At 40.7% G+C, this 21,832-nt stretch overlaps 1 protein-coding gene across 3 annotated transcripts in view; it reads right to left on the bottom strand.

The window, feature by feature from the left end:
* Positions 1 to 3,572: 3,572 nt before the first annotated feature.
* The window catches only part of relt (RELT TNF receptor), a 29,705-nt gene continuing 11,445 nt past the window's right edge, over positions 3,573 to 21,832 (bottom strand). For all 3 annotated transcript variants that reach the window (XM_077611285.1, XM_077611286.1, XM_077611284.1), the window contains exons 2-11: positions 21,261 to 21,335; positions 20,995 to 21,087; positions 18,151 to 18,335; positions 16,061 to 16,116; positions 15,717 to 15,971; positions 9,376 to 9,444; positions 9,177 to 9,255; positions 7,015 to 7,398; positions 6,785 to 6,913; positions 3,573 to 5,349 (exon numbers count right to left, since the gene is read on the bottom strand). In XM_077611285.1, coding sequence (XP_077467411.1) covers positions 5,346 to 5,349; positions 6,785 to 6,913; positions 7,015 to 7,398; positions 9,177 to 9,255; positions 9,376 to 9,444; positions 15,717 to 15,971; positions 16,061 to 16,116; positions 18,151 to 18,335; positions 20,995 to 21,087; positions 21,261 to 21,302 — 1,296 coding nt within the window. In that variant the 5' untranslated portion in view covers positions 21,303 to 21,335 and the 3' untranslated portion in view covers positions 3,573 to 5,345. The remainder of the gene's footprint in view (positions 5,350 to 6,784; positions 6,914 to 7,014; positions 7,399 to 9,176; positions 9,256 to 9,375; positions 9,445 to 15,716; positions 15,972 to 16,060; positions 16,117 to 18,150; positions 18,336 to 20,994; positions 21,088 to 21,260; positions 21,336 to 21,832) is intronic.

The raw sequence follows: 21,832 nt of genomic DNA, 5'->3' as shown, positions 1-21,832 counted from the left end.
TAACCAATCACATTTCAGCCATTATTTGTTGCCAGGGTCAGAAATCTGCCTCAAAGCCTTCACAATCAGTTCTGCGGGCTCTGCTGTATTAAACAAGCGTCGATAAGACTGTTGCTTTAACCAATCAGAATTCGATTTGGTGACACCAAGGCCATTTCGCTGGCATACGGATACGTCATCGCTTTCACCAACTATGATTGGCTAGTAGGCGGACCAAAGCCAAAGTGAGCCAGCCAGAGATCTCAAACTCCACCCACAGTGGCTGACAGAGGAAAACAAATGGATCTGGTCCAGTATTTGTATTTAATCATGAAATGCTGCTAGGAAGTGGATTTTACCCCATTTTTGTGCATTGATTTATTGATTATTTTTTATGTGTCGCAGCTGTAGCTGCAGTAGAGGTTTTATAGCCATAAAATAGTTTTTGAGTGTTGGATTGATACGTTGAAGGCGCTACAGGAAAATGCACGGACCGCCACTGGGTTAGTGGATCGGCCTCACAGTTCTGTGGTCCCGGGTTAGATCCCAGGTCGGTCCTCCTGTGTGGAGTTTACATGTTCTCGACTTGGGATTTCTCCGGGTACTCCGGTTTCCTCCCACATTCCAATACATGCATAGTAGGGTGGTTGAACACTCTAAATTGCCCCTAGGTATGAGTGTGAACGTGAATGGTTGTACTCTAAACTGCTGTGTGGTGCATACCGTGACCGGACGTTTCGTCGAAAGATGTTTGGTCCCCGGACGTTTGGTCCCCGGACGTTTGGTCCCCAGACGTTTGGTCGACCGGACGTTTGATAAAACGGACGGGCCGTCGACCAGACCTTTGGTCACCGGGTTCGCTCGCTGTCAAATTATGAGAGAGAGACAGTTTACTGTTGAAAGCGAGCAACCAGGTAATCTCTTGCTCTCAAAATTATAATCATGAGAGTCCGTTCTACCAAACGTCTGGTCGACGCCCCGTCCGTTCTACCAAACGTCCGGTCGACGCCCCGTCCGTTCAACCAAACGTCCGGTCGACCAAACGTCCGGGGACCAAACATCCGGGGACCAAACGTCCGGGGACCAAACGTCCGAGTGCCGGTGCATACGCACAAACGACAGTCAGGTCCCGTCCCATCACCCGAAGACAGAGGGATTCTACCCTCTCGTCCACCAGGCTAAACCCCAACATATAGGCACCGAGCCGGGGGGAAATACGTATGCCCACACCCGCTTGGCACCTCTCACCGTGGGGAATTCCAGAGTGCAAGAGTGTCCAACCCCCCTCGAGAGGAGTGGTTGTGCGTAGAGGTGTCGAGCTGGAATTTCTCAACCTCACGCACTAGCTCTGGCTTTTTCCCATCCAGAGAGGTGACATTCCACGTCCCAAGAGCCAGTTTCTGCAGGCGGGAATCGGACCACCAAGGATCCCTCCCTTGGCAGCCGGCCAACTGTCAACGCACCCGACCTCTTTGGCCCCTCTCACAGGTAGTGAAAGATGTGAAAGGGAACCCATGTCGTCTCTTCATGCTGTGCCCGGCCGGGCCCCATGGGCCCCAGGCGCTCGCCATCGTGCCCCTCCTCCAAGCCTGGCTCCAGAGTGAAAGTTTATTTTACCTGCAGTGCATTCTGTAGAGAACGGCACACACGTAACTGCTCTGTTGTAGGAAGCTGCCTCAAGTTTAACTTCATTACAATATCAATGACTTGACTCAAAATGTTAAGAATGTTTGTGTCATGTTTCTCCTTCTACAGAAACCATGTTTAAACAAAACATATACTACTTCGATCCTTCACCGCTTTGCGGCTTCAGTACATTGCGATTTTTATATCAACTATAAAAAAAGTTCATAAAAGTGCCAAATTCACGCTGAAACTTGCAAACAGAAGACAGGGGATAAAAAAATAGCGGAAGTCAGAGCTACACTTTTTCAGCTCTGAATTGGGTGGCACTCAGAGCTGAAGAAGAAGCACTATTTTACTGTAGAAGAATGACAAGCCGAATAATATAAAAAGCCGAGAAGGACATATTGCCTTCTCCTCTTTTGTTGTGAGTGAATTTCCCATCGCGCACATCACCTGTGGATTTTGAGTCACCGTTGAAAATACCTCTGAAGCGTCTTGGGCTATCTAAGGCATCCAATGAGCCCCAAAAAATACGAGACATTATGATAGGTTCATTATTAATACACTTTCAAAACAGGGAGACATCATTAACATACTCTGGCTACAACTTGCAAGGAAAATCACTCCCAACTCGTCCTCGTCCAGGATGATTCTGATGAGCGGCATCCTCCTCTGTCCATTTAGTCGCGCATTATTCAAAACATCTAAGGTAATCTGATTCAAACAATTGCATAAGCTAACCGAATAATACCATCGAGGTCAAAAACAACTGCAACAATAATCGCATATCAGGTATTCATTAATAACAATTAAGGTCGGAACTCAAAAACAACTCCATTGGAAATTAAACAAACGAGCCTCCATTTGGCAAAACAATTCCATATCAAGCGAACCGAGCGTCATAATTTGAGAAACATATGTGATTATCGCCAACTGCTCCGGAATCCAAGTCCAAGCAATTTAAGAGTCCTTCGCAGATCTTCATTGCGAACTTGCATCTGGGTAAAGGGTCGAAGTGTATCTCCCAGTAAACAGTCCTTGGAGCCGAGGATACGGTGAGGTGTTACGTCAACAGCTGGAGCCAGCTGCCCTGGAGAGTGACCTTGAGCCCGCTCGGTGATTACTTAAAATATAGCCCAAATTAAATTATAACTTCATTACCTATAAAATGCTTAATGAACATAGTAACATCCCAGAATAAACCCAACACATTATTACAGTGACCAAAAAAGTGACGCCGCTACATATGCTAAAGGTGTAGCACGCCATTTCACCATAAATGAATCTACAATGAGTTCTACCAAGAAAGATGTGAACATTCGGAAAACGCCAACAATATCATTTTCCAAGGCCACCAAGCGAGTGGAAACCACTGGGTATGAAAAAAATGAACCAGCATTATGAGGACATCAACATACTGCTCGAGAGCCACTCAGAATCTGATGTGGACCTCGTTCATATGATCCCATTGGGTAGTGAAGAAGAGGCAGCGGACAACGACAAGGATGACCATGAAGAATGTGGTCTTCCTTTCAGATATCTGCAGACCTTCAATATGGCACCCAGTTTCCAACAACGGGTCCAGGAGACAACATGGCCGTTGAATTTGGCACTCGTCTTGACAGTGTCGTGTCCTTGTACAATAGCATATTAGTACAAGAAAAGAAACGGTGGTCGCCATGTTTCTTGTGCGCCAAAAACCTCTCGCAGCTATCGATTAATAATTTTTTTTATCCTAACAATTTTTATCATATCACCCAGGCCTAGCATTATTACATCTACTCATTCCTTTTATTCATTAAAATTTACCAGGGTTTTTATCAACAGTCTTTACTTTCGACCAATCCTTTAATTTGCTCATTTTACTTTGAATTTATTAATGTCTCTTTTAATTTCACTGCTGCATTCTTTGTGAAACGCAGTAAGATCTATATATTATAAACACTTCCTTTAAAAAAAAACAAGCATTAAAAAAATCCCTTCTTTTATTTAAACAAAAATAATATACATTAACCAAAAAGGAGACATCGAGATTCATTTTTAACGTCCCGCAACAATTTCTGATTAAACACATGCAAGACAGAAAAGTTATAAGTATGATCTTCATATTCCAATCTTTTAATGTGTTGTGATATTTTTTTGCAACAATGAATAAAAACATTGAAAGTGCTATTTAGTTATCAGCTAAAACCAATAAAACCTCATCTAACATATTTCGTAAATATATAGTATGTGGTGTTCCTTTAAATATGTAAAAATAAGTTAGGAGTCGAAATAAGTTAACAACTTTGCAAATTCAGTGGTATGAAAATGATTGGCCACCATTTATATTTTTGTAAGATTTACCTTGAAAATTAAATTGTTTGCTGTAAAGTTCAGCAATTTAGATGTTAAAAAATCAGGAGCCCAAACTTTTTCATTTACCACTTGTACACATTAAATATACACATTGCTCTTTTTTTTTTAAATATAAGTCATACATTTCTTAGTTTTAGGAATGATTAACTGATTGTTACAACTGATTATTTAACGTTTTAATTTGTTAAGAGTGATGTACGTGCAGTTACGTAAAATATATGATATCATAAAAATAAGTTTAATGTTGTCACACAGTATTTTTTCATTTGGTAGTACAAAAAGGCAGCTTTTTTTCTCGTGATTCACTCGTGCAATGCCTCAAAAATTGAATTTGCAAACAAATGTTGGTCATTCAAGTATTGGAGGACATTTGTCATTCGTTACAAGGCAGCCCAGTGGAGGGGTGGTTTGCGCGCTGGATGCACAGTTCTGGGGTCGTGGGTTCCATCCCAGGTTGGTCCTAACTGCATATTCTCCTGGGCTTGTGTGGGTTCTCTACAGGTCCTCCGGTTCCACATCGCAAAAACATGCATGGTAGGCTGGGTGACCACTATAAATTGCCCCAGGGTATGAGTGTGAGAGCCAAAGGTTGTCCATCTGCTTTTGCCCTGCAATTGGTTGGCCACCAATTCAGGGTGTCCTCACACCTTGTGCCTATAATTAGTTGGGATAGGCTCCAGGACCTTCTGCGACCCTTGTGAGGATAAGCGGTTCGGAAAATGAATGAATGAATTATTTAAAATTTGATATGGATGTAAAATACCACCAAATCTGGAATGACCCAAGTATTGTGGTACATAAACACTTTCTATTAAACTGATTCATTTAGCATGGAGTTAACAATCAGATAACACAGAAGCAACAAAGGAAATATTAATTAACTTTTTTTTCTCCTTTAAATCTTCCCCTACTGTTGCTGTGGTATAGTTTAAACCTGCCAGATAGTCATCTGCACACTATCGATATGAATGTTTACCTTTTTACACATACAATCTTCTCAATTATAGGGTTGGTCTACCTTTACCCAGAGAAGAAAGAGAGCATAATGCATAACCAGTTTAATTGAGTACTCTAATGTATTCTTTCTCCCATCTGCCCAAGTTTATGAGTACTGTGTTGGGTTCTTCCTCCCACCTGCTCTTAAAGTGCAGAGCAATGACAGCTGCTAATCTAAAAGTGTAAACCTCACTATTCCAATTAAGTACTTAACCTCATTTTATCTTTGGATTAGTTCAGGCTGTTCGTTAATTTTTTGTTTCATTTTGCTCCTCACGAAACACTCTCTTGCAGCAGTTGGACAGCGTAGTTAAACGTTGATGCGCTGCAAGCTTGAATTAGTGGTCTCCCTTTTCAGAGGTAGTCTTGTCACGTAGTATCTTCAGTCACCTGAAACATAGCTTGTGTCATATTTTGGAGGTTTGAGGATACTTTGACACATAGCATATTCAAGCATGGGAGTTTATAAAGTTAGTACATTTGTAATATGGAATATAAGCACTGTTCCCTCTAAGCTACGCGCGTGCGCAATTGCGCACTACTCTCGTCTTCTCTGCGCAGCAGCAATCCTATGGCGCGCAGTAAAAAAAAAAAACAGATTTTTTTTTTATTTTTTATTTTTATTTTTTATTTTATTTTTTATTTTTTATTTTTTATTTATTTATTTTTTTTTTTTTTTATTTTTTTTTTTTATTATTATTTTTTATTATTATTTTTTTTTTACCCCTTTCTTCATGATGGCGCCGTTTAAGCGGCAGCCAGTGGCAGTAGCTCTGTCCACTTATGTTTTTCGTGTTTTACAGCATGTTTTAGAGGGAACATTGACATGCACCTGCTTGTGGCAGGTGTGATACTGGTGTGCCCATAGCGAGCAATGATGATGTCGTGACCGGATGATTCGCCTAAAGACGTTTCGCCGACGGACGTTTGACAGACGGACAGGTCGCCGAATGAACGTTCGTTCAAACAGCGTTTAATGATTAAATTCAAATACTAGTATTTGTTAGTTTAATTATTAAATACAAATACTAGTATTTGTTAGTTTAATGATTAAATACAAATACTAGTATTTGTATTTAATCATTAAACGCTGTTTTCAGCTGGATTTGACCGAATTTGAGAGCATTTTGAGCCGTTTGGCGAATGGACGTATATGGACATTTTTTTGCCTCCATCGCGACATCATCGCGACATTTTACCGAGAAATTCACATCCCTGGGCTCGGTTCTAATGTCCAAAGAGCTCCAGTATTTGTATTTAATCATTAAACGCTGTTTTAGGATGGATTTGACCCGATTGCTGTCATTTTACGGCTCGGTTCTGGTACATCTGCCCGCCCAAGAGTGCTTATTCCCGGGCTGCCATTGATGGTAGACTAACATTGATTTTTACTATAATTTGGACAACACCGGCGGCGGGCCGGATTAAAAATCCTAACGGGCCGTATATGGCCCGCGGGCCGAGGTTGAAAAACTTGTACACACACGATCCGGGGGCGGGGCGAGCGCGCGAATCCCGTTTCGGCGAAACCTCCGTTCGGCCGAATGAACGGTCGGCGGAACGTCCATTTGGCGACCTGCCCGTCTGTCAAATGTCCGTCGGCGAAACGTCTTTAGGCGAATCATCCGAGTATCGATGATGTCGCTCACACTGGTACTCAGTGCGCTCAGGGAGGTTGACTTTCTGCTCAGACCAACGAAAAATTAGAGGGAACATTGAATATAAGTGCTTAAAATATTGTTTTAAGACATTAAATTCCTAAGCATTGTGAAAACACAATGAACAACCTAGGGGGAAAAAGTGACCAAGATGGCAATAGTCATACCTAATGAGCCCTGCTAATGAAGATGGTGAAAACTGAATCCCACCAAAGAAAGATTTCCGTTGCTCCTGGGATGGTACCCTTGGACCCTCTGTGACTGGTTTGTATTCAGGGATCTGAGCCACTTGAAATCTGGTTTGAAAAAACATGCTTTCAGATATTGTATCATATTAAATTGCTCCATTATGGAGTAAATGATTAGTTATTTCTTGTGTGACAGCAACAAATCTCACCTTCCCACAGACAGAATTTTCAGCCCCCCCTCGGTCAATTCCTTTGCTTCATTGCCCTCCTTGTTCTCCTGCACCATATTTGGGACCACAGGTTGCGTACACTGAGTATTAAAAGACATTCCTGACAGCTGGGGGGCCCTCTTCTGTTCAGTGGACATTTTCAGGGAGGAAAGAATAAGGGTCTGTGGGGGTATACAGGGATCTTTAAGGGAATCCAGAGGGGGGATGAGTAGAGTGGGCCATTTCTTTTGAGCACATCGGGAGCAACAGTAGCCGTGATTTAGTCCTAATCCAGAGAGCCCGCTGATAGTGTGGAGGTGCGATTGATGGGGGCACAGTCGGGGAAGGGTGCAGAATGAAGACAGGGGAGACAGCATTGGGAACCTAAATGGAAGAGTTGAAGAAGTATCAGAACATTTATTTTCATTTTTTTTAAATGAATTAATGCCATGTATTTGCAGCTGCACATTTTACGCAAACTACATTTTCTTTGTCGTTCTACAAAAGTTACAAATGTATTTTTCTTACATTTTGGAATAAAGCATCTCTTATATTGCGTAGTCACAAAATGTGTTGAAAATCGAAAAAACAAAAGATAGTATTGTATGTTATATTGTTAACTAGAGCTTCGTAAGTATAGGTACGGTTTGATATGAAAAAAAATGTTAGCACAATAATAACAAATTATCAGTCAATTATCATCACTACTATGACACTTTTGTCTTTCAAATTTGAAACTTCAAATTTTTGTGAATAAGTAAATAAATTACTTTACTCTTTATACAATTATGAAAGTTATTATGTTGCTTTGTATAAAATATGATGTAAAGGCACATTTTTGTTGTTCTGTCGTGCAATAATAGATAAGACTGTCAAACTAACAAAAGTAATGAATAATAAAACCTTCAGAAATTTTGACAGGCATGTTTATTTTTATAAATTTCCCTTAAACACAAACCTTGTGCAGTATGAAATGCATGAAATAACCCTAATAATCAACTGAAGACCTCAATCGCCATTGGCAAGACTATTTTCAGCCTCACAAAAAAACACTATGTAAATGGATCTCAAATATGGCAATTTCAAATGAAACAAAAATGTTGGATAAACCTAAACCACTTTTACGCTAGGTAATAATTTTTAGATTTTTGTAACATTTTCAGAATATTTCCATAAAATAAAAAAAACTCCTTTATATCAAGTAAGAAAAGAATTATGTGCTATCCTCAAATAAAGATAGTGGTTTAAATGGGTTAAGGAAGTTTGTGGAGAGGTATTTAAAGGCCTTTAAAAAAGAGAAAGAAATGCCTTCAGTGTCTGTGTTTAGAAGAGCCGAACTAGTAAAAGCCGTCACACCCTGTCAGAATTTCTTTTATTGGCTTCCCTTGACATTTTCCCTTATGTTAGTCAATCAATAACCTATTTTGGGATGTACTGTATTCACGTTAAAGAGAGAATTAAGATCATGTTGACTCTGAGGCTTGTTCAAGAACAAGCTGTCAACAGAGAAAACCATGAATACAGAGAGCAGGAAAGACGTCTGTAAAATGGCGTGCCAGTTGTCGTCTTGAACATAACCTGAAGGCTTGGGGCATTGAACAATGTAATCTGAGAGTGGGGGCGAGTTTCAGTCAATCGTGTTTGCTCTCAGTGTGCCTCATGTGCATTCATAAGTCCAGATATAGAACATGGCAGGGAGACTTCACCTGGATCTGTTAGTGGGTAGGCCAATGTTGTCCTAGATCTAATAATTTTCTCTCATTTTGACTGTGTTATAGTCCTTTAATTTCATACTTTGTGTGTGTCGTTCTACCACTATCCCTGCGTAATGATTGGCTGTTCCTCAGCATCTTCTTTTTCTCCTGAACGTTGGTCGGAAACTAGTGTGCACGTAGCATCAGTTGGTTTGTATTCAGGTGATGTAATTACAGCTTAATTTTATCGACCGGTTTTATTATTTCTGTTGACAAAAATTATATGACAATAATTACCAATCTCGTTTTATTGCCCATGTATACTTATAAGTTAAATACAAGAAGGAGGCTTGATTTTTTTTAACTGTTGCAGAGGAAAACTAAATAATTTCAGAAACCATCCGATCTGTGCTCAATTTTCCCTTGTTTTTATTAGTTTTTAATATCCGTTTTTGTGTGTTTACGTACTTGACTGATGAGACTTTGTTCAGCACCATCTCTTTGCGCTCATACTCCTGCAGCAATTCTTCTAATGCAGCAGCATTTTCTGGAATGAATAATAATAATAATAAAAACAATTATTGATATTGCACTCAAAATCAGAAACCTCAAGGCAAACGATTCAATAGTGAAATAAAACGAAGACTCCTTAAAGAAAATCGCTTACCTTTTTTCTCAGTTATCAGGCGGACTAGAACACCAATAGTGTCTTCATTCATGTCAGCATAATTAATACCTAGAACATGAGTAAGACATAGATTTTAATAAAGACTTAACATGTTCAAGATTTCTTTAAAGTAGTCAATATTGGTGAAATCCCTTCTACTGCTGGATATTACAATTATGTCTACATGCATTAATATTTCAATTTTGAGCAGGTTTGATTCTTTCTGGCGTTAAAAAAATTTCAGCCTGTGACAAAAACACAATTTACAAAGCATGCTCAATCCACCCACATCCCAGAAGTGTTTGGTTAATAATGTACTTCAATAAATTGCAGCTAGGTTTTTAGTTTACATTAGATTAAACATCCTTCATCCCGTACTCGGGAAATTCACTTTGTTGCAGTAGAAGAAGGTGAAAACACAGACATAGGAAAATACATTGTAGACTTAAATAAAATAGATAATAAATAAATAAGCATGTTGCACAAAATAGTGTGAGCGTGAATGGTTGTTTGTCTCCTTGTGCCCTGTGATTGCCTGGCCACCAATTCAGGGTGTCACCCGCCTCTGGCCCGAAGTCAGCTGGGATTGGCTCCAGCACCCCCCGCGACGCTAGTGAAGATAAAGCGGTTCAGAAAAGGATATATATACATATATATATACAGTGGTACCTCGTCATACGACCGTTCGTCATACGGAATGCTCGTCTTACGGGGGAAATTTCGATCGAATAATTCGCCCGTGATGCGGTCAAAATTTCGTTATGCGACCAAGCCAGGTGGCCATGGCATTTTTTTTGCATATCTTTCGTGTACGTATAACAATATTTACGAGGACCGGATGAGCTATTCAGACCAGGAAACGCACAACGCCCATGCGCGGGGAAAAGAGGGCTTCCTGGGTAATGAAGTATACTCGTGCTCGCAACAGCATCCCCGGGGATGCGAACACAGATGCTACAAGCTAAAAGGAGCCGCTAGCCAGCGCCCCCGAAGCTACCATGAGCAGCGGGGCGATCGCTGATAAAAGACTCTGCTCGTTGGCTGCTCATAAGAACATCGGGGGCACTGGCTCGCAACAGCATCCCCGGTAGAAACTCTATCATAGTCGCCGTTCGAGGGGATGCAAACACAGATGCTACAAGCTAAAAGGAGCCGCTAGCCAGCGCCCCTGTAGCTCGCATGAGCAGCGGGGCGATCGCTGATAAGACTGCTTGCTGCTCGTTGGCAAGTGGTCGTGCGTTCTCCGATTGTGAGGACATTTGTGTGCATCATTTTCGGAATATTTTGAAGGGAATAGTACGACAGCAAACAGCCCATGGATAGCGAACGTGAGGGTGGAGTGTTTGTTCTGTTTACGAGTGCGTCGTGTTGAAAACAAACCGAAGCCCCCCGCCCCTTTTGTGCGTCTCTCTCTCCCCTCGGCGAAATCCGCCCAATTTTAGTTAGATTAAACACTTTATTTCTATTAAACCACTCGTTATTTATTACTTTGTCAATATATGGCGAATTATAAGAAATAAAACATTTTTTTCAATCCAATATCCTGTTTTTGGTGTTTTTTTCAGAGAGTTGGAACGAATTAATTTGTTTCCCATTCATTTCAATGGGAAACTTTACCTCGAGTTACGAGAAACTTGTCATACGAGCTCAGTCCCGGAACGGATTAAGATCGTATGTCGAGGTACCACTGTACATGTATATATATATATATATATATATATATATATATATATATATATATATATATATATATATATATATATATATATATATATATATATATATATATATATATATATATATATATATATATATATACGTATATGTATGTATATGTATATATATATATATATATATATATATATATATATACACAGTGGTACCTCGTCATACGACCGCTCGTCATACAAAATGCTCGTCTTACGAGGGAAATTTCGATCGAATAATTCGCCCGTGATGCGGTCAAAATTTCGTGATGTGACCAAGCCAGGTGGCCATTGCATTTTTTTTTGCATCTCTTTCGTGTATAAAATCATTCTACGAGCATTGGGCGGACTTTGCATTTCCATACCCGTTTTTCCCCCCATTTTGGTCTACATTTACATACCAGGTAAACAACAATGGATCGGCAGAGTTTTGCAAAGAAAAGATCTGGAATATATGTACACTCGGTAATCAGACACGGGGAAGCGGCAAGTTCCAAACAACTCTTGATGCGTTCGTTTTGAAGGCTCCGGCGGAACGTCGGGGTGGGGCCAACCCGTTACAAAGGTAAAAAAGATTAAAACTAAATTCGAATTCAGTTTTGTGTGAAGTTACATTAAACGTTGAGTGTCTGTATATATTAATCCAAGTTAATTTAAATTTGTTTGTTCGTTTACGAGTGCCGTGGATAAAGTCAGCCCCGAACAGCCCCCCTCCCCCCGCCTGGATGTCGTTCCCTTCCCCTCCGCGAAATGCGTCTAATTTTACTTCTATTAAACACATTTTATTACTATTAAACCACTCATTATTTATTACTTTGTCAATACATGGCGAATTAGAAGAAATAAAACATGTTTTACACGAGTGCGGCGCTGCCGTGGATAAAGTCCCCCCGAACAGCCCCCCCCTCCCCCTCCGCGTGTATGTCGTTCCCTTCCCCTCCGCGAAATGCGTCTAATTTTACTTCTATTAAACACATTTTATTACTATTAAACCACTCGTTATTTATTACTTTGTCAATATATGGCGAATTATAAGAAATAAAACATTTTTTCAAATCCAATATCCTGGTTTTGGTGTTTTTTTCAGAGTTGGAACGAATTAATTTGTTTCCCATGCATTTCAATTGGAAACTTCCGCTCGAGTTACGAGAATCTTGTCATACGAGCTCAGTCCCGGAACGGATTAAGCTCGTATCTCGAGGTACCACTGTATATAAGTACCCGGAGGAAACCCACGCAGGCCCAGGGAGAACATGCAAACTACACACAGGTGGAGATCGACCTGGAATTGAAACCAGGACCACAGAGCTGCGAGTCCCGACGTGCTAACCACTAAACCGCTGGGCCGCCAGATTTTTATATTCTGCGATGAAATTCTTAGGTGCGTCATTCTTCTGCTGTGAAATTCTTCTTCCATGGTGCTGCGTGCCACCCAATTCAGCTCCATTTTTTTTTCATTCTTTTAAAAAATTGTTCACTTAATATAAAATCTGCGATATACTGAAGCCACAAATGTTGAAGCCGTGAAGTGGTGAAGGATCACAGTATTCTGGAGTACTGGGGAGGATGGTCCGCAGGGAGGTCGAATCTCGGATCAGCTTTACACCCTCAGTAGGGTACTCAGGGCAGCATGGGAGTTCGCGAAGCCAGTCTACAAATGCTTTGTGGAGTCCCCCGGGGAGTCTTATAGGGTGTACTCCAGGAGTATGGGGTTCCAGAACCCCTGAAACACGGGGTCTGGACCCTCTATGTCCACTGTCATAGTCTTGTCCGCGTAGCCGGCAGTAAGTCAAATCCGTTTCCAGTGGGGGTTGGACTCCACCAGGGCTGCCCTATGTCACCGATTCTGTTCATAACTTTTATGGACAGAATATCTAGGCGCGCTGTAAGGGGGTCCGGTTTGGTGGCTTCAGAATTGCATCTCTGCTTTTTGCAGATGATGTGGGTCTGTTGGCATCAACAAGCCGTGATCTCCAACTCTCCCTGGAACAATTCGCAACCGAGTGAAGTGGTCAGGATGAGAATCAGCACCTCCAAATCTGAGACCATAGTCTTCAGTCAAAAAAAGGTGGCATGCCCTCTCCGGGTCAGGGATCAGGTCCTTCCCCAGGTGGAGGAGTTTAAGTATCTTGGGGTGTTATTCCCGAGTGAGGGAAGAATGGAATGGGAGATCGACAAGCGGATCGGTGCACCGTCTGCAGTGATGCGGACTCTTGCATCGGTTCATCGTTGTGAAGAAGGAGCTGAGCCAAAATGAGAAGCTCCATATTTACCGGTCAATCTAAGTTCCCACACTTATCTATGGTCACGAGCTGTGGGTTGTGACCAAAAGAACAAGACCCCGAATACAAGTGGCTGAAAAGTGTTTTCTCCGCAGGGTGTCTGGGCTCTCCCTTAGAGATAGGGTGAAAAGGTCGGTCATCCGGGAGAACTGTGAGGCCGACGTGCTAACCACTCCCTCTCCGGGGCCTCTATTTCAATTCAATGATTATATATTCAAATTAATCTTGCGCAATGCTACTCACTTTGGCAGACCAATGAAAACAGCCAAAACAAATCTGTATTTTAAAGCTTTAGATACCTTTCACAGACACTAGTTATTTTCTCAATGACAGATCAGATGCAAAACAGCACCACAGCACAGGAAAAGCTTTCGAAAAGGGGATGAAAGAGGAGCCATATACATGAGGTTACCATCTAATTGAATTATTGATCCAGCTGGGCAAGAAGACGAGGGTAGGATGGTGTGTCATGTTCATGTGAGAAGTGGTTGACGTGTTTCTGAATGCAGTATAAGATACAAGAACTAGACGGAACAAGCTTGGTGAGTTTGCTTTTAGTTCAGGCAAAAGTGAAGTTTCACAAATAAGTTTCTCACAAGAGGATGAGAGTGACTCATATATTTCATGTTTTGGTCCTTCATCAACACACACAAATCTAAATTTATTTAGTCCTACCTACCTTGCAACTCTAAAGCTTGATGACTTGCAAGGCAGTCAAGATGAATTGTTTCCCTTTCAACCAATTCATCCTTTGAGCCCACAAGGACAATATTTCGGTGGGAGTCATGATTATAATATAATTTTAGGATCATTATGTAGCTGGATATATCTGTCTATGTCAATAATTCCCTGATATGAATGTTGTTAAAAGGACAAGTCAGGACTCTGCTTCCCGTGTGATTGTATAGCAGACATTTGTCGAGAACAGCTGTGTTCTGGCTCTGATGTCTTTGTAAAAAACAAATGTATAGCTCAACAGATGTCACGGCTTGCGGCACCAGGTGATAGACATGAGGCAGCTCAGCTTAGCAAATCTGTTTACACTTGCACATCAACTAATTGTGGTGCATGTTACTGCTTTTGCACTAAAGCAAGGTAATAGATGCAAGACTCTTGAGTACAAAATCACGTTTTCCTTTCCTTTTTGTGAATGTTACACAGAACAGGGATGTCTGGTATATACATCTTTCTTTTTTACATGAGCCACATTTAAATTCTACAATGCGCAAACAAATATCAATTCTACATTGTATATGCTTGCTTTGCCAACAAACTCCATGCCAAGATGTGACTCTCCTTGTTGGCATAGAAAAAGCTAGGATTATTTTATTATTTCATACCAAAAAAGATGCCTGGAAAAAATCTACATAAAGTTTAAAGCTTTGATTTAATCCTTCTTTTTTACTCTTCCATCGCAAGTCAATGTTCATCTGTTCTTATTGTCTTTCTTTACATGAACCTCTATTTATTGGTATTTGACTCCCTCCCACTACTTTGAGGAAGCCATTACCCAGGGGTCGGCAATAAATAATTGGTAGAAAAATATTGCAATATATTTCCATAAATATATATTCAGTTGAGCTTTTGCAATATAAATATATTTATTTTTATGCTAAAAAATTATCAATTATCGGTCGCCAAACCAAAATTATTTGCAGTAATTTTCCTCAAATCTCCATCAGGAAGGACATTGAAGATGAGACGTGGTTGGGTCTTTCAGCATGACAATGATCACAAACACACAGCCAGGGCAACAAAGGAGTGGTTTCGTAAGAAGCATTTCAAGGTCCTGGAGTGGCCTAGCCAATCTCCAGATCTCATCCCCATAGAAAATCTGTGGAGGGAGTTGAAAGTCTGTGTTGCCCAATGACAGCCCCAAAACATCACTGCTCTAGAGGAGATCTGCATGGAGGAATGGGCCAAACAGTGTGTGAAAAGCTTGTGATGAGTTACAGAAAATGTTTGGCCTCTGTTATTGCCAACAAAGGGTACATTACAGAATATTGAGAGGAACTTTTGGTATTAACCAAATACTTATTTTTCACCATGATTTGCAAATACATTCTTTAAAAATCAAACAATGTGATTTTCTGGGTTTTTTTCAACATTCTGTCTCTCATGGTTGAGGTCTACCCCTGTTGACAATTACAGGCCTCTCTAATCTTTTCTAGTAGGGTACCTTGCACAATTGGTGGTTGACTAAATACTTATTTGCCCCACTGTATATAATTTGGGAAGTAAGTCATGATTAATATACAAAACCACTGGTTGTGTACTGACATACCAAATGTAATACTTTCCTTCCACTCACTCCCTAGCCTTTTAAGGCAATTTCTGCACCATCACTTCTTACCTTCTCTCTCAGATGGGGCAGCTTCTGCATCAAGCGCATCCTTCTCTGCACTGCAGCGGCATCCTTTCTTTTTCAACAGGTTGCAAATCACAATACCCAGCAGGCCCATCACACAGAAGATAGGCACCAAGGCGAAAACAGCATACTCGGCTGTCTTCTCCTCAGTACTGCGCACAACTGTGTCATTGACTGGCCCTCCAGGACCCCTTGCCAAGCCATGGCCCACTGTTCGCAATCTTCTGATATGCACACTCACTGGGAGGGAGAAAGACTTTAACCACAAAAAATTTCAATTTGGGAGATTGGTTTTTGTATTCAAAAATAGAATGAATAAACAGGCTTACTTTTCACACAGGGAGTTTTGACTGAAGCATTTTCGACTGCAGGTTTAATGTCAAATCTGTTAACAAAAAAATTGGAACAATATGTGAAGAAAGATGATATGCAACAAAAAATAAAACAATAATAGCAATTCTTCTGTGGTTTCTTTTCAACTGTGTTGAGTGACATTATATACTTTCAATTAAACGAAACAACACAATTAAGGTGCGATTTGCTGGCCATCAATTCGGGGTCTCCCTCGCCTGGGCCACATAGTTGGCTGGGATAGCTCCACTGTGAGGATAAGGGGTTCGGAAAATGAATGAATACAGTTAAGGCTTCACGGCAGCCTATAGGAGAGATGTTTGTCCTTTATAGAAATCCCTGAACCCTTCATAAGTGAAGAATTAAAGGCTTTCAATAGTCTGAACGCCTACAGATATTCTGTTTCAAGGAAAATTGAGCCTATTTCTTTTGTGAGGCACAAAGCTGATATAATGGTGAAAAAGGATTGGATAAATAAGCAAACTTTGTCACATTACAAACCCATATTGTGCATTTCTAAACTTTTCTGTATACTGAATGTGGTTTGTCCACAATTACCGTATTTTCTGGACTATAAATTGCAGTTTTTTTAATAGTTTGCCTAGGGGTTCAACCTATACTAGTTTGACTGTGAAATTATTCACACAATATGGTATCATCCCATCTGTTATTTTTACACTGAATGGCAAGAGGCCACTCTAGTCTCATTTACATTGGTGGTGGGTGTACTTTTTTGTACAGCAATACCTAAACTATAGAGGTAAATAGGTTCGAAGACCTAGATCCAAGGTTATGTTCTTCTTTCTCCATATGGCCAATGTAAATTCCACAAAGACGATAGTCTTACTTTGAGATGTAACAACCCTTTTTGCTTTCTTACTAATGTTTGCTTCGTCTTTATTGATAGAGCGGTGCATTCAGCAACAATAGGAAAACACAACTTCAACATTGGAGCCTGGTTCGTTGGCCACTGAGCGCGGAGAGGAAAAAGGTATATCCTGAAAAATCTTTAATAAGGCCCCGTGAGCTAGCGAACACCAGGACAGGCGCCGAGCTAGATATCAACTTTGTTTTATTGTTCCTACAATATGATTATAAGCATGTCTGTTCTTTGTTTAGAATTTTAACAAATAAGCCACCACATGGTGTGGAGGTTCAGTCGCCAGACTGTGGTGCTGGCTCGATTTCCTTGGGTGGCGGTATGATTGGGAGTGCGGATGGTCGAATGGCAACCAGTCTAGGGTGTAATCTGCCTTTCGCCCCAAGTCAGTTAGGATAGTAGTTACATTTTTAAATATCAACATTATATTTAGATATTAATACATACAGTTTTGACATGCTTATAGCTTTAATATTTAATAAATATACTTTTTGATAATTGTACTTGTGTACTTGTGTTTCTGTATAGGGGCGAAAACATGTATTGTGGTAGATATAATAGGGAGGATCCTACTTTGCGTTTTTTTGTTTATCGCGGCCATGTCTGGTCTACATTAACCGCAATATTTGAGGGATTTCTGTATATCCAGTACAGCTACAAATTAACAGGTATAATAATCTTTCATTCATTTTCCATAGCGCTCACAAAGTTTGTGCGGAGAGTGCTGGAGCCTATCCCAGCCAACTATGGGCAGCAAGTGGGGCACACCCTGAATTTATTGCCATCCAATAGCAGGGCACAGATACAACATGTAAGTATTATAAAGTAGTTTGAGCAACATTTAATGTGTGGGAAAGCACTATGTAATCATACAGAAATGGCAATCTTACAGAAAGTTTCTTTTCTGTGGGAATTTGGAAAAAAAGGTCTCCAACAGGCCATATAATTAACCACCAAGCAAGAGTGAATCATTAGCCTCACTAAATCCTCCTCCAAACTTGCAAAACACCCAAACTGTGTAAAATACTGTTTTTTCCACAAACCACGAACTAACATGACACAATGTGAGATATTTTCAACTATGACATCACAAAAGATCTCCCTAGTGTTATGACGCCAAATGAATGAACAAATGCATACCCGGATAATAAAGTGAAACAAATCTAGACAAAGACTTGCGATTATTACCCAGGCAGACAGTCTCCACACACTGCATCAGAGTTTACAGAGCCCGCAACAAGAAGTCTTCGCCCACGGATCTTGCAGGAAGAGTGTGGATGACACACTTCTGAGTTTAATGAGTCGGAAAAGGTTCCTGTCTGGCATGATCGACAATGCACTTCCTCTGTACGACTCTGTATCTGCTCACAAGGCTGTTAAGACAGAAAACAACAAATATCAAGTACCTACAAGCACATTCCCAATATAGAAAACTCTTATACAGTGATATCTCCACTTATGAAATTAATTTGTTGCAGAAGTGGTTTCGCAACTTGAATATTTCATGAGTAAAGTCACATTTTACATGTAAATGCCTTAATCCATAAACCTTTTAAAAATGATCAAACTATACAAATTTTGTATTTAAATTTGTGAAGGAAAGGCAAAAGAGAGAAGAAAATGATCTATTAAGCCATTCAAATGATTGAGACATGCAAAGACATTTTCCATTGATGTGGAAGGCTTAGTGTATAGCAAAGAGAAGTTAATGGTGGCTGAGGCAAATGTTTGGGAGCTGAGAAAACATGTATGTAAACACACAATTTAAAATTATGTAACGTTTGGTGAAACATCGATGCAACAGCGATTGCCTATGACGACTTTTTATAAATTCCCTAAAATGCGAAAGAAATATCTCATCAAACTGGCCAATAGTATGACTTGTGAACACTTTGAGAACAGAGCCCACTGCTTTTTACCGCACCGGGAATGACTTTCTGGGCCCATGTTGAAAAACAAATAATTAAGTTACATTAACCACACTCGGGAAAAACTCCATGGTGGACAAGGGTCAAAGGCACATGAAAAGCATCATGGGACAGGAAAGGGACAGTAACTCTATCACCCCAATTTGAAAATTAAATACACACATACAAAAGTGTATGTACATTTGGGGGGATGTTTGATATTTTGTGACTTTGCATTTTCTAACTTGAATTTCTATCGTATCCTGAAAAAATATTTTGTTACCTTACTATTGTTTATTTAGAGACATTTGATATTTAGAGGTACCATTGTATTGACAACCTTTCAAGCAAAAATAAACTGTTTCTTTAAAAGAAAAACTGTCATCAGGTTATCCAGTGAAGCGACAATAAAAAAATATTGACTAAATTACATTTAAATTAGGAAATGGAATCTGTATTTAAGAAGGAAATTGATCATAAATCACTCACTGTCATTTTTTACAACTGTTAAGTATAATCACAAATAAATGCTAAATAACTAACCATAGAACATAGCACTTCTGTGCAAACATGCACAGGCTCGATTCCCACTGGTGGCAGTATAATTGTGGGTGCGGATGGTCGTTTGTCTCTCTCTGTTCCCTAAGACTGACTGGCGACCAGTCTAGGTTCTACTACTCTGCCTTTCACCCAAAGTCAGCTGGGATAGGCTCCGGCAAATCCCCGCAGCCCTTACAAGGATGTGCGGTATGAAATATGAATGAAAAAAATGCAGATCCACAACAATGCAAAATACCTTTGCTCTCATTTTCTTTATTACAAAAGCCTGATCTCAATATGTCATCAAACTGGCTAATAGTATCACTTGTGAACACTTTGATAACAGAGGCAACTACTTTTCACTGCACCGGGAATAATTTTCTCAGGCCCATGATGAAAAACAAAGATGAAGTGACATTAACCATGCCTCACGGTGTAGCGGTTCACTCGCCTGACTTCGGTGTGAGCATGCATGGGCTCGATTCCCGCTGGTGGTGGTATTATTGTGAGCGTGGATGGTCGTTTGTCTCTTTGTGTTCCCTGCGACTGACGGACGACTAGTCTATTGTGTACTACTACTTTGCCTTTCGCCCGAGGACACCTGGGATAAGCTCCAGCAAACCCCCGCAACCCTTACATGAATGCGAAGTATGGAAGATGAATGAATAAAAAATGCAGATCCATAACTATGCAAAATATCTTTGCTCTCATTGTCTTGATTACTAAAGCATATCTCAAACAGTAGCTTATTCATTGCAGTTCTTATGATTAACCTAAAAAACCTCACAGTATTTGAGAAGAGAAAAAAATAACACCATTTGTCTATAGAAAAATACTTTTATGTCTTATTGAATATGTTACGGCGGCCCAATGACGGAGTGTTTAGCATATCAGCCTCACAGTTCTGGGGTCGAGGGTTCAATCCCAGCTCGGTCCTCAGTGTGGAGTTTACATGTTCTCCCTGGGCTTGCATGCGTTTTCTCCCACATCCCCAAAACATGCAGAGTAGGCTGGTTAAACACTCTAAATTGCCCTAGGTCAGGGGTGGGAAAACTATTCCAGAAAGTGGGGGTTTTCGTTCCAACCTATAAGAGGAAACCTTTCCACCAATCTGGAATCTTAGGAGACCAATCAGTGGATTGCCGTCAGGTGCTTCTTGTTTCAGCAGAAACCTCATTGGTTGAACTGTGTTGGATCGGTTGGAACAAAAACCTGCACCCAAAGTGGCCCTCGATGACCGGTTTGCCCACCTCTGCCCTAGGTATAAGTGTGAGCGTAAGTGGTTGGCCGTCTTTGTGCCCTACGATTTTCACATAGCTTTGTTATGAACATTTAGTTATTCGAGACCCGCTGTCAAAGGGAAATGCTGAGGAAAAACATATCCAAAAGGCACATTAATTTTCTCCTATTAATTAACTGAACTGTTATGTGCGCAGGCCACTTTCCACAGTTTGACTCACTAGAACATGGATTGGAAACCAAGGCCTGCATCAGGATGGAAGGAAAGCCAACGAAGGGAAAAAGCTGCTCTTGCAATGTAGTCTCTTTGCTATTTTTTCTTTTGACAAAAAGAGGTCTGACTCACTTGTGAAGGTTCTTGGCCGGCAGGGCATTCAAGACACGTACACCTTTCTTCCCACTGACACTGCACTGCTACAGTCCCATGACAGCCAAAAATCTGAAATAGAAAAAACCTCATGTACATAAACATTCATTCAATTTTGTGACTGAAACTGATGACAAACAGGTTAACCCATGTGCCACACCATGCAGCTTAGAAATTAATGACAGGAAATAGCATCACAACACAATTTGTTTTTCTGATTATTTTAATAAAAAGTACAACATTACCGTGAGAAGTACAAGAGCTGCGCAGCAAAGGTGGTTCCTCATCTTCTTCAATGTATTCCTGTATGAACATATGATCTGTCGAAGAAAATTGTATGAATAGTACAGTAATCCCTTGAATATCACAGCTTCAACTTTCGCGGATTGACTACATCACAATTTTTTTTCTGGAAAAAAAAGTTCCCCAAAATGTGAAAATCCACGCTAAAACTCGCAAGCAGAAGCCACTCTCCTGTCTTCCGCTTGCCCTAGGAAAATGGCGGAAGACAGAGTACACAGCACTGAAGAAAAAAAACATGGGAGGCAGCGAGGTGGCCATCATTTTTATTTGAAAATAGAGCTTTCTGAGTGGTCGGGAGCCGCTGTGAGGGTGGATTTTTTTTTAAATGGGAGCCCTGGCCGACGTTACGGTGGACGCAAGGGTGGAAGTTTAATTTCCTGGCCAGTCGGCCAACGATTCGATGGCCCCTGCCCGTGGCGTCGGCCAATGATTCGGCGGCCCGAACCCACGGCGTCGGCCAGGTCTTTGCCGGTCTGTGCCCGCGATATCGGCCGGTGATCCAGCGGTGATTGAG

The sequence above is a fragment of the Stigmatopora argus genome, chromosome 10 (assembly GCF_051989625.1).
Source record: "Stigmatopora argus isolate UIUO_Sarg chromosome 10, RoL_Sarg_1.0, whole genome shotgun sequence".
Lineage (NCBI taxonomy): Eukaryota > Metazoa > Chordata > Actinopteri > Syngnathiformes > Syngnathidae > Stigmatopora > Stigmatopora argus.
This window is presented reverse-complemented; position numbering and strand designations above follow the sequence as displayed.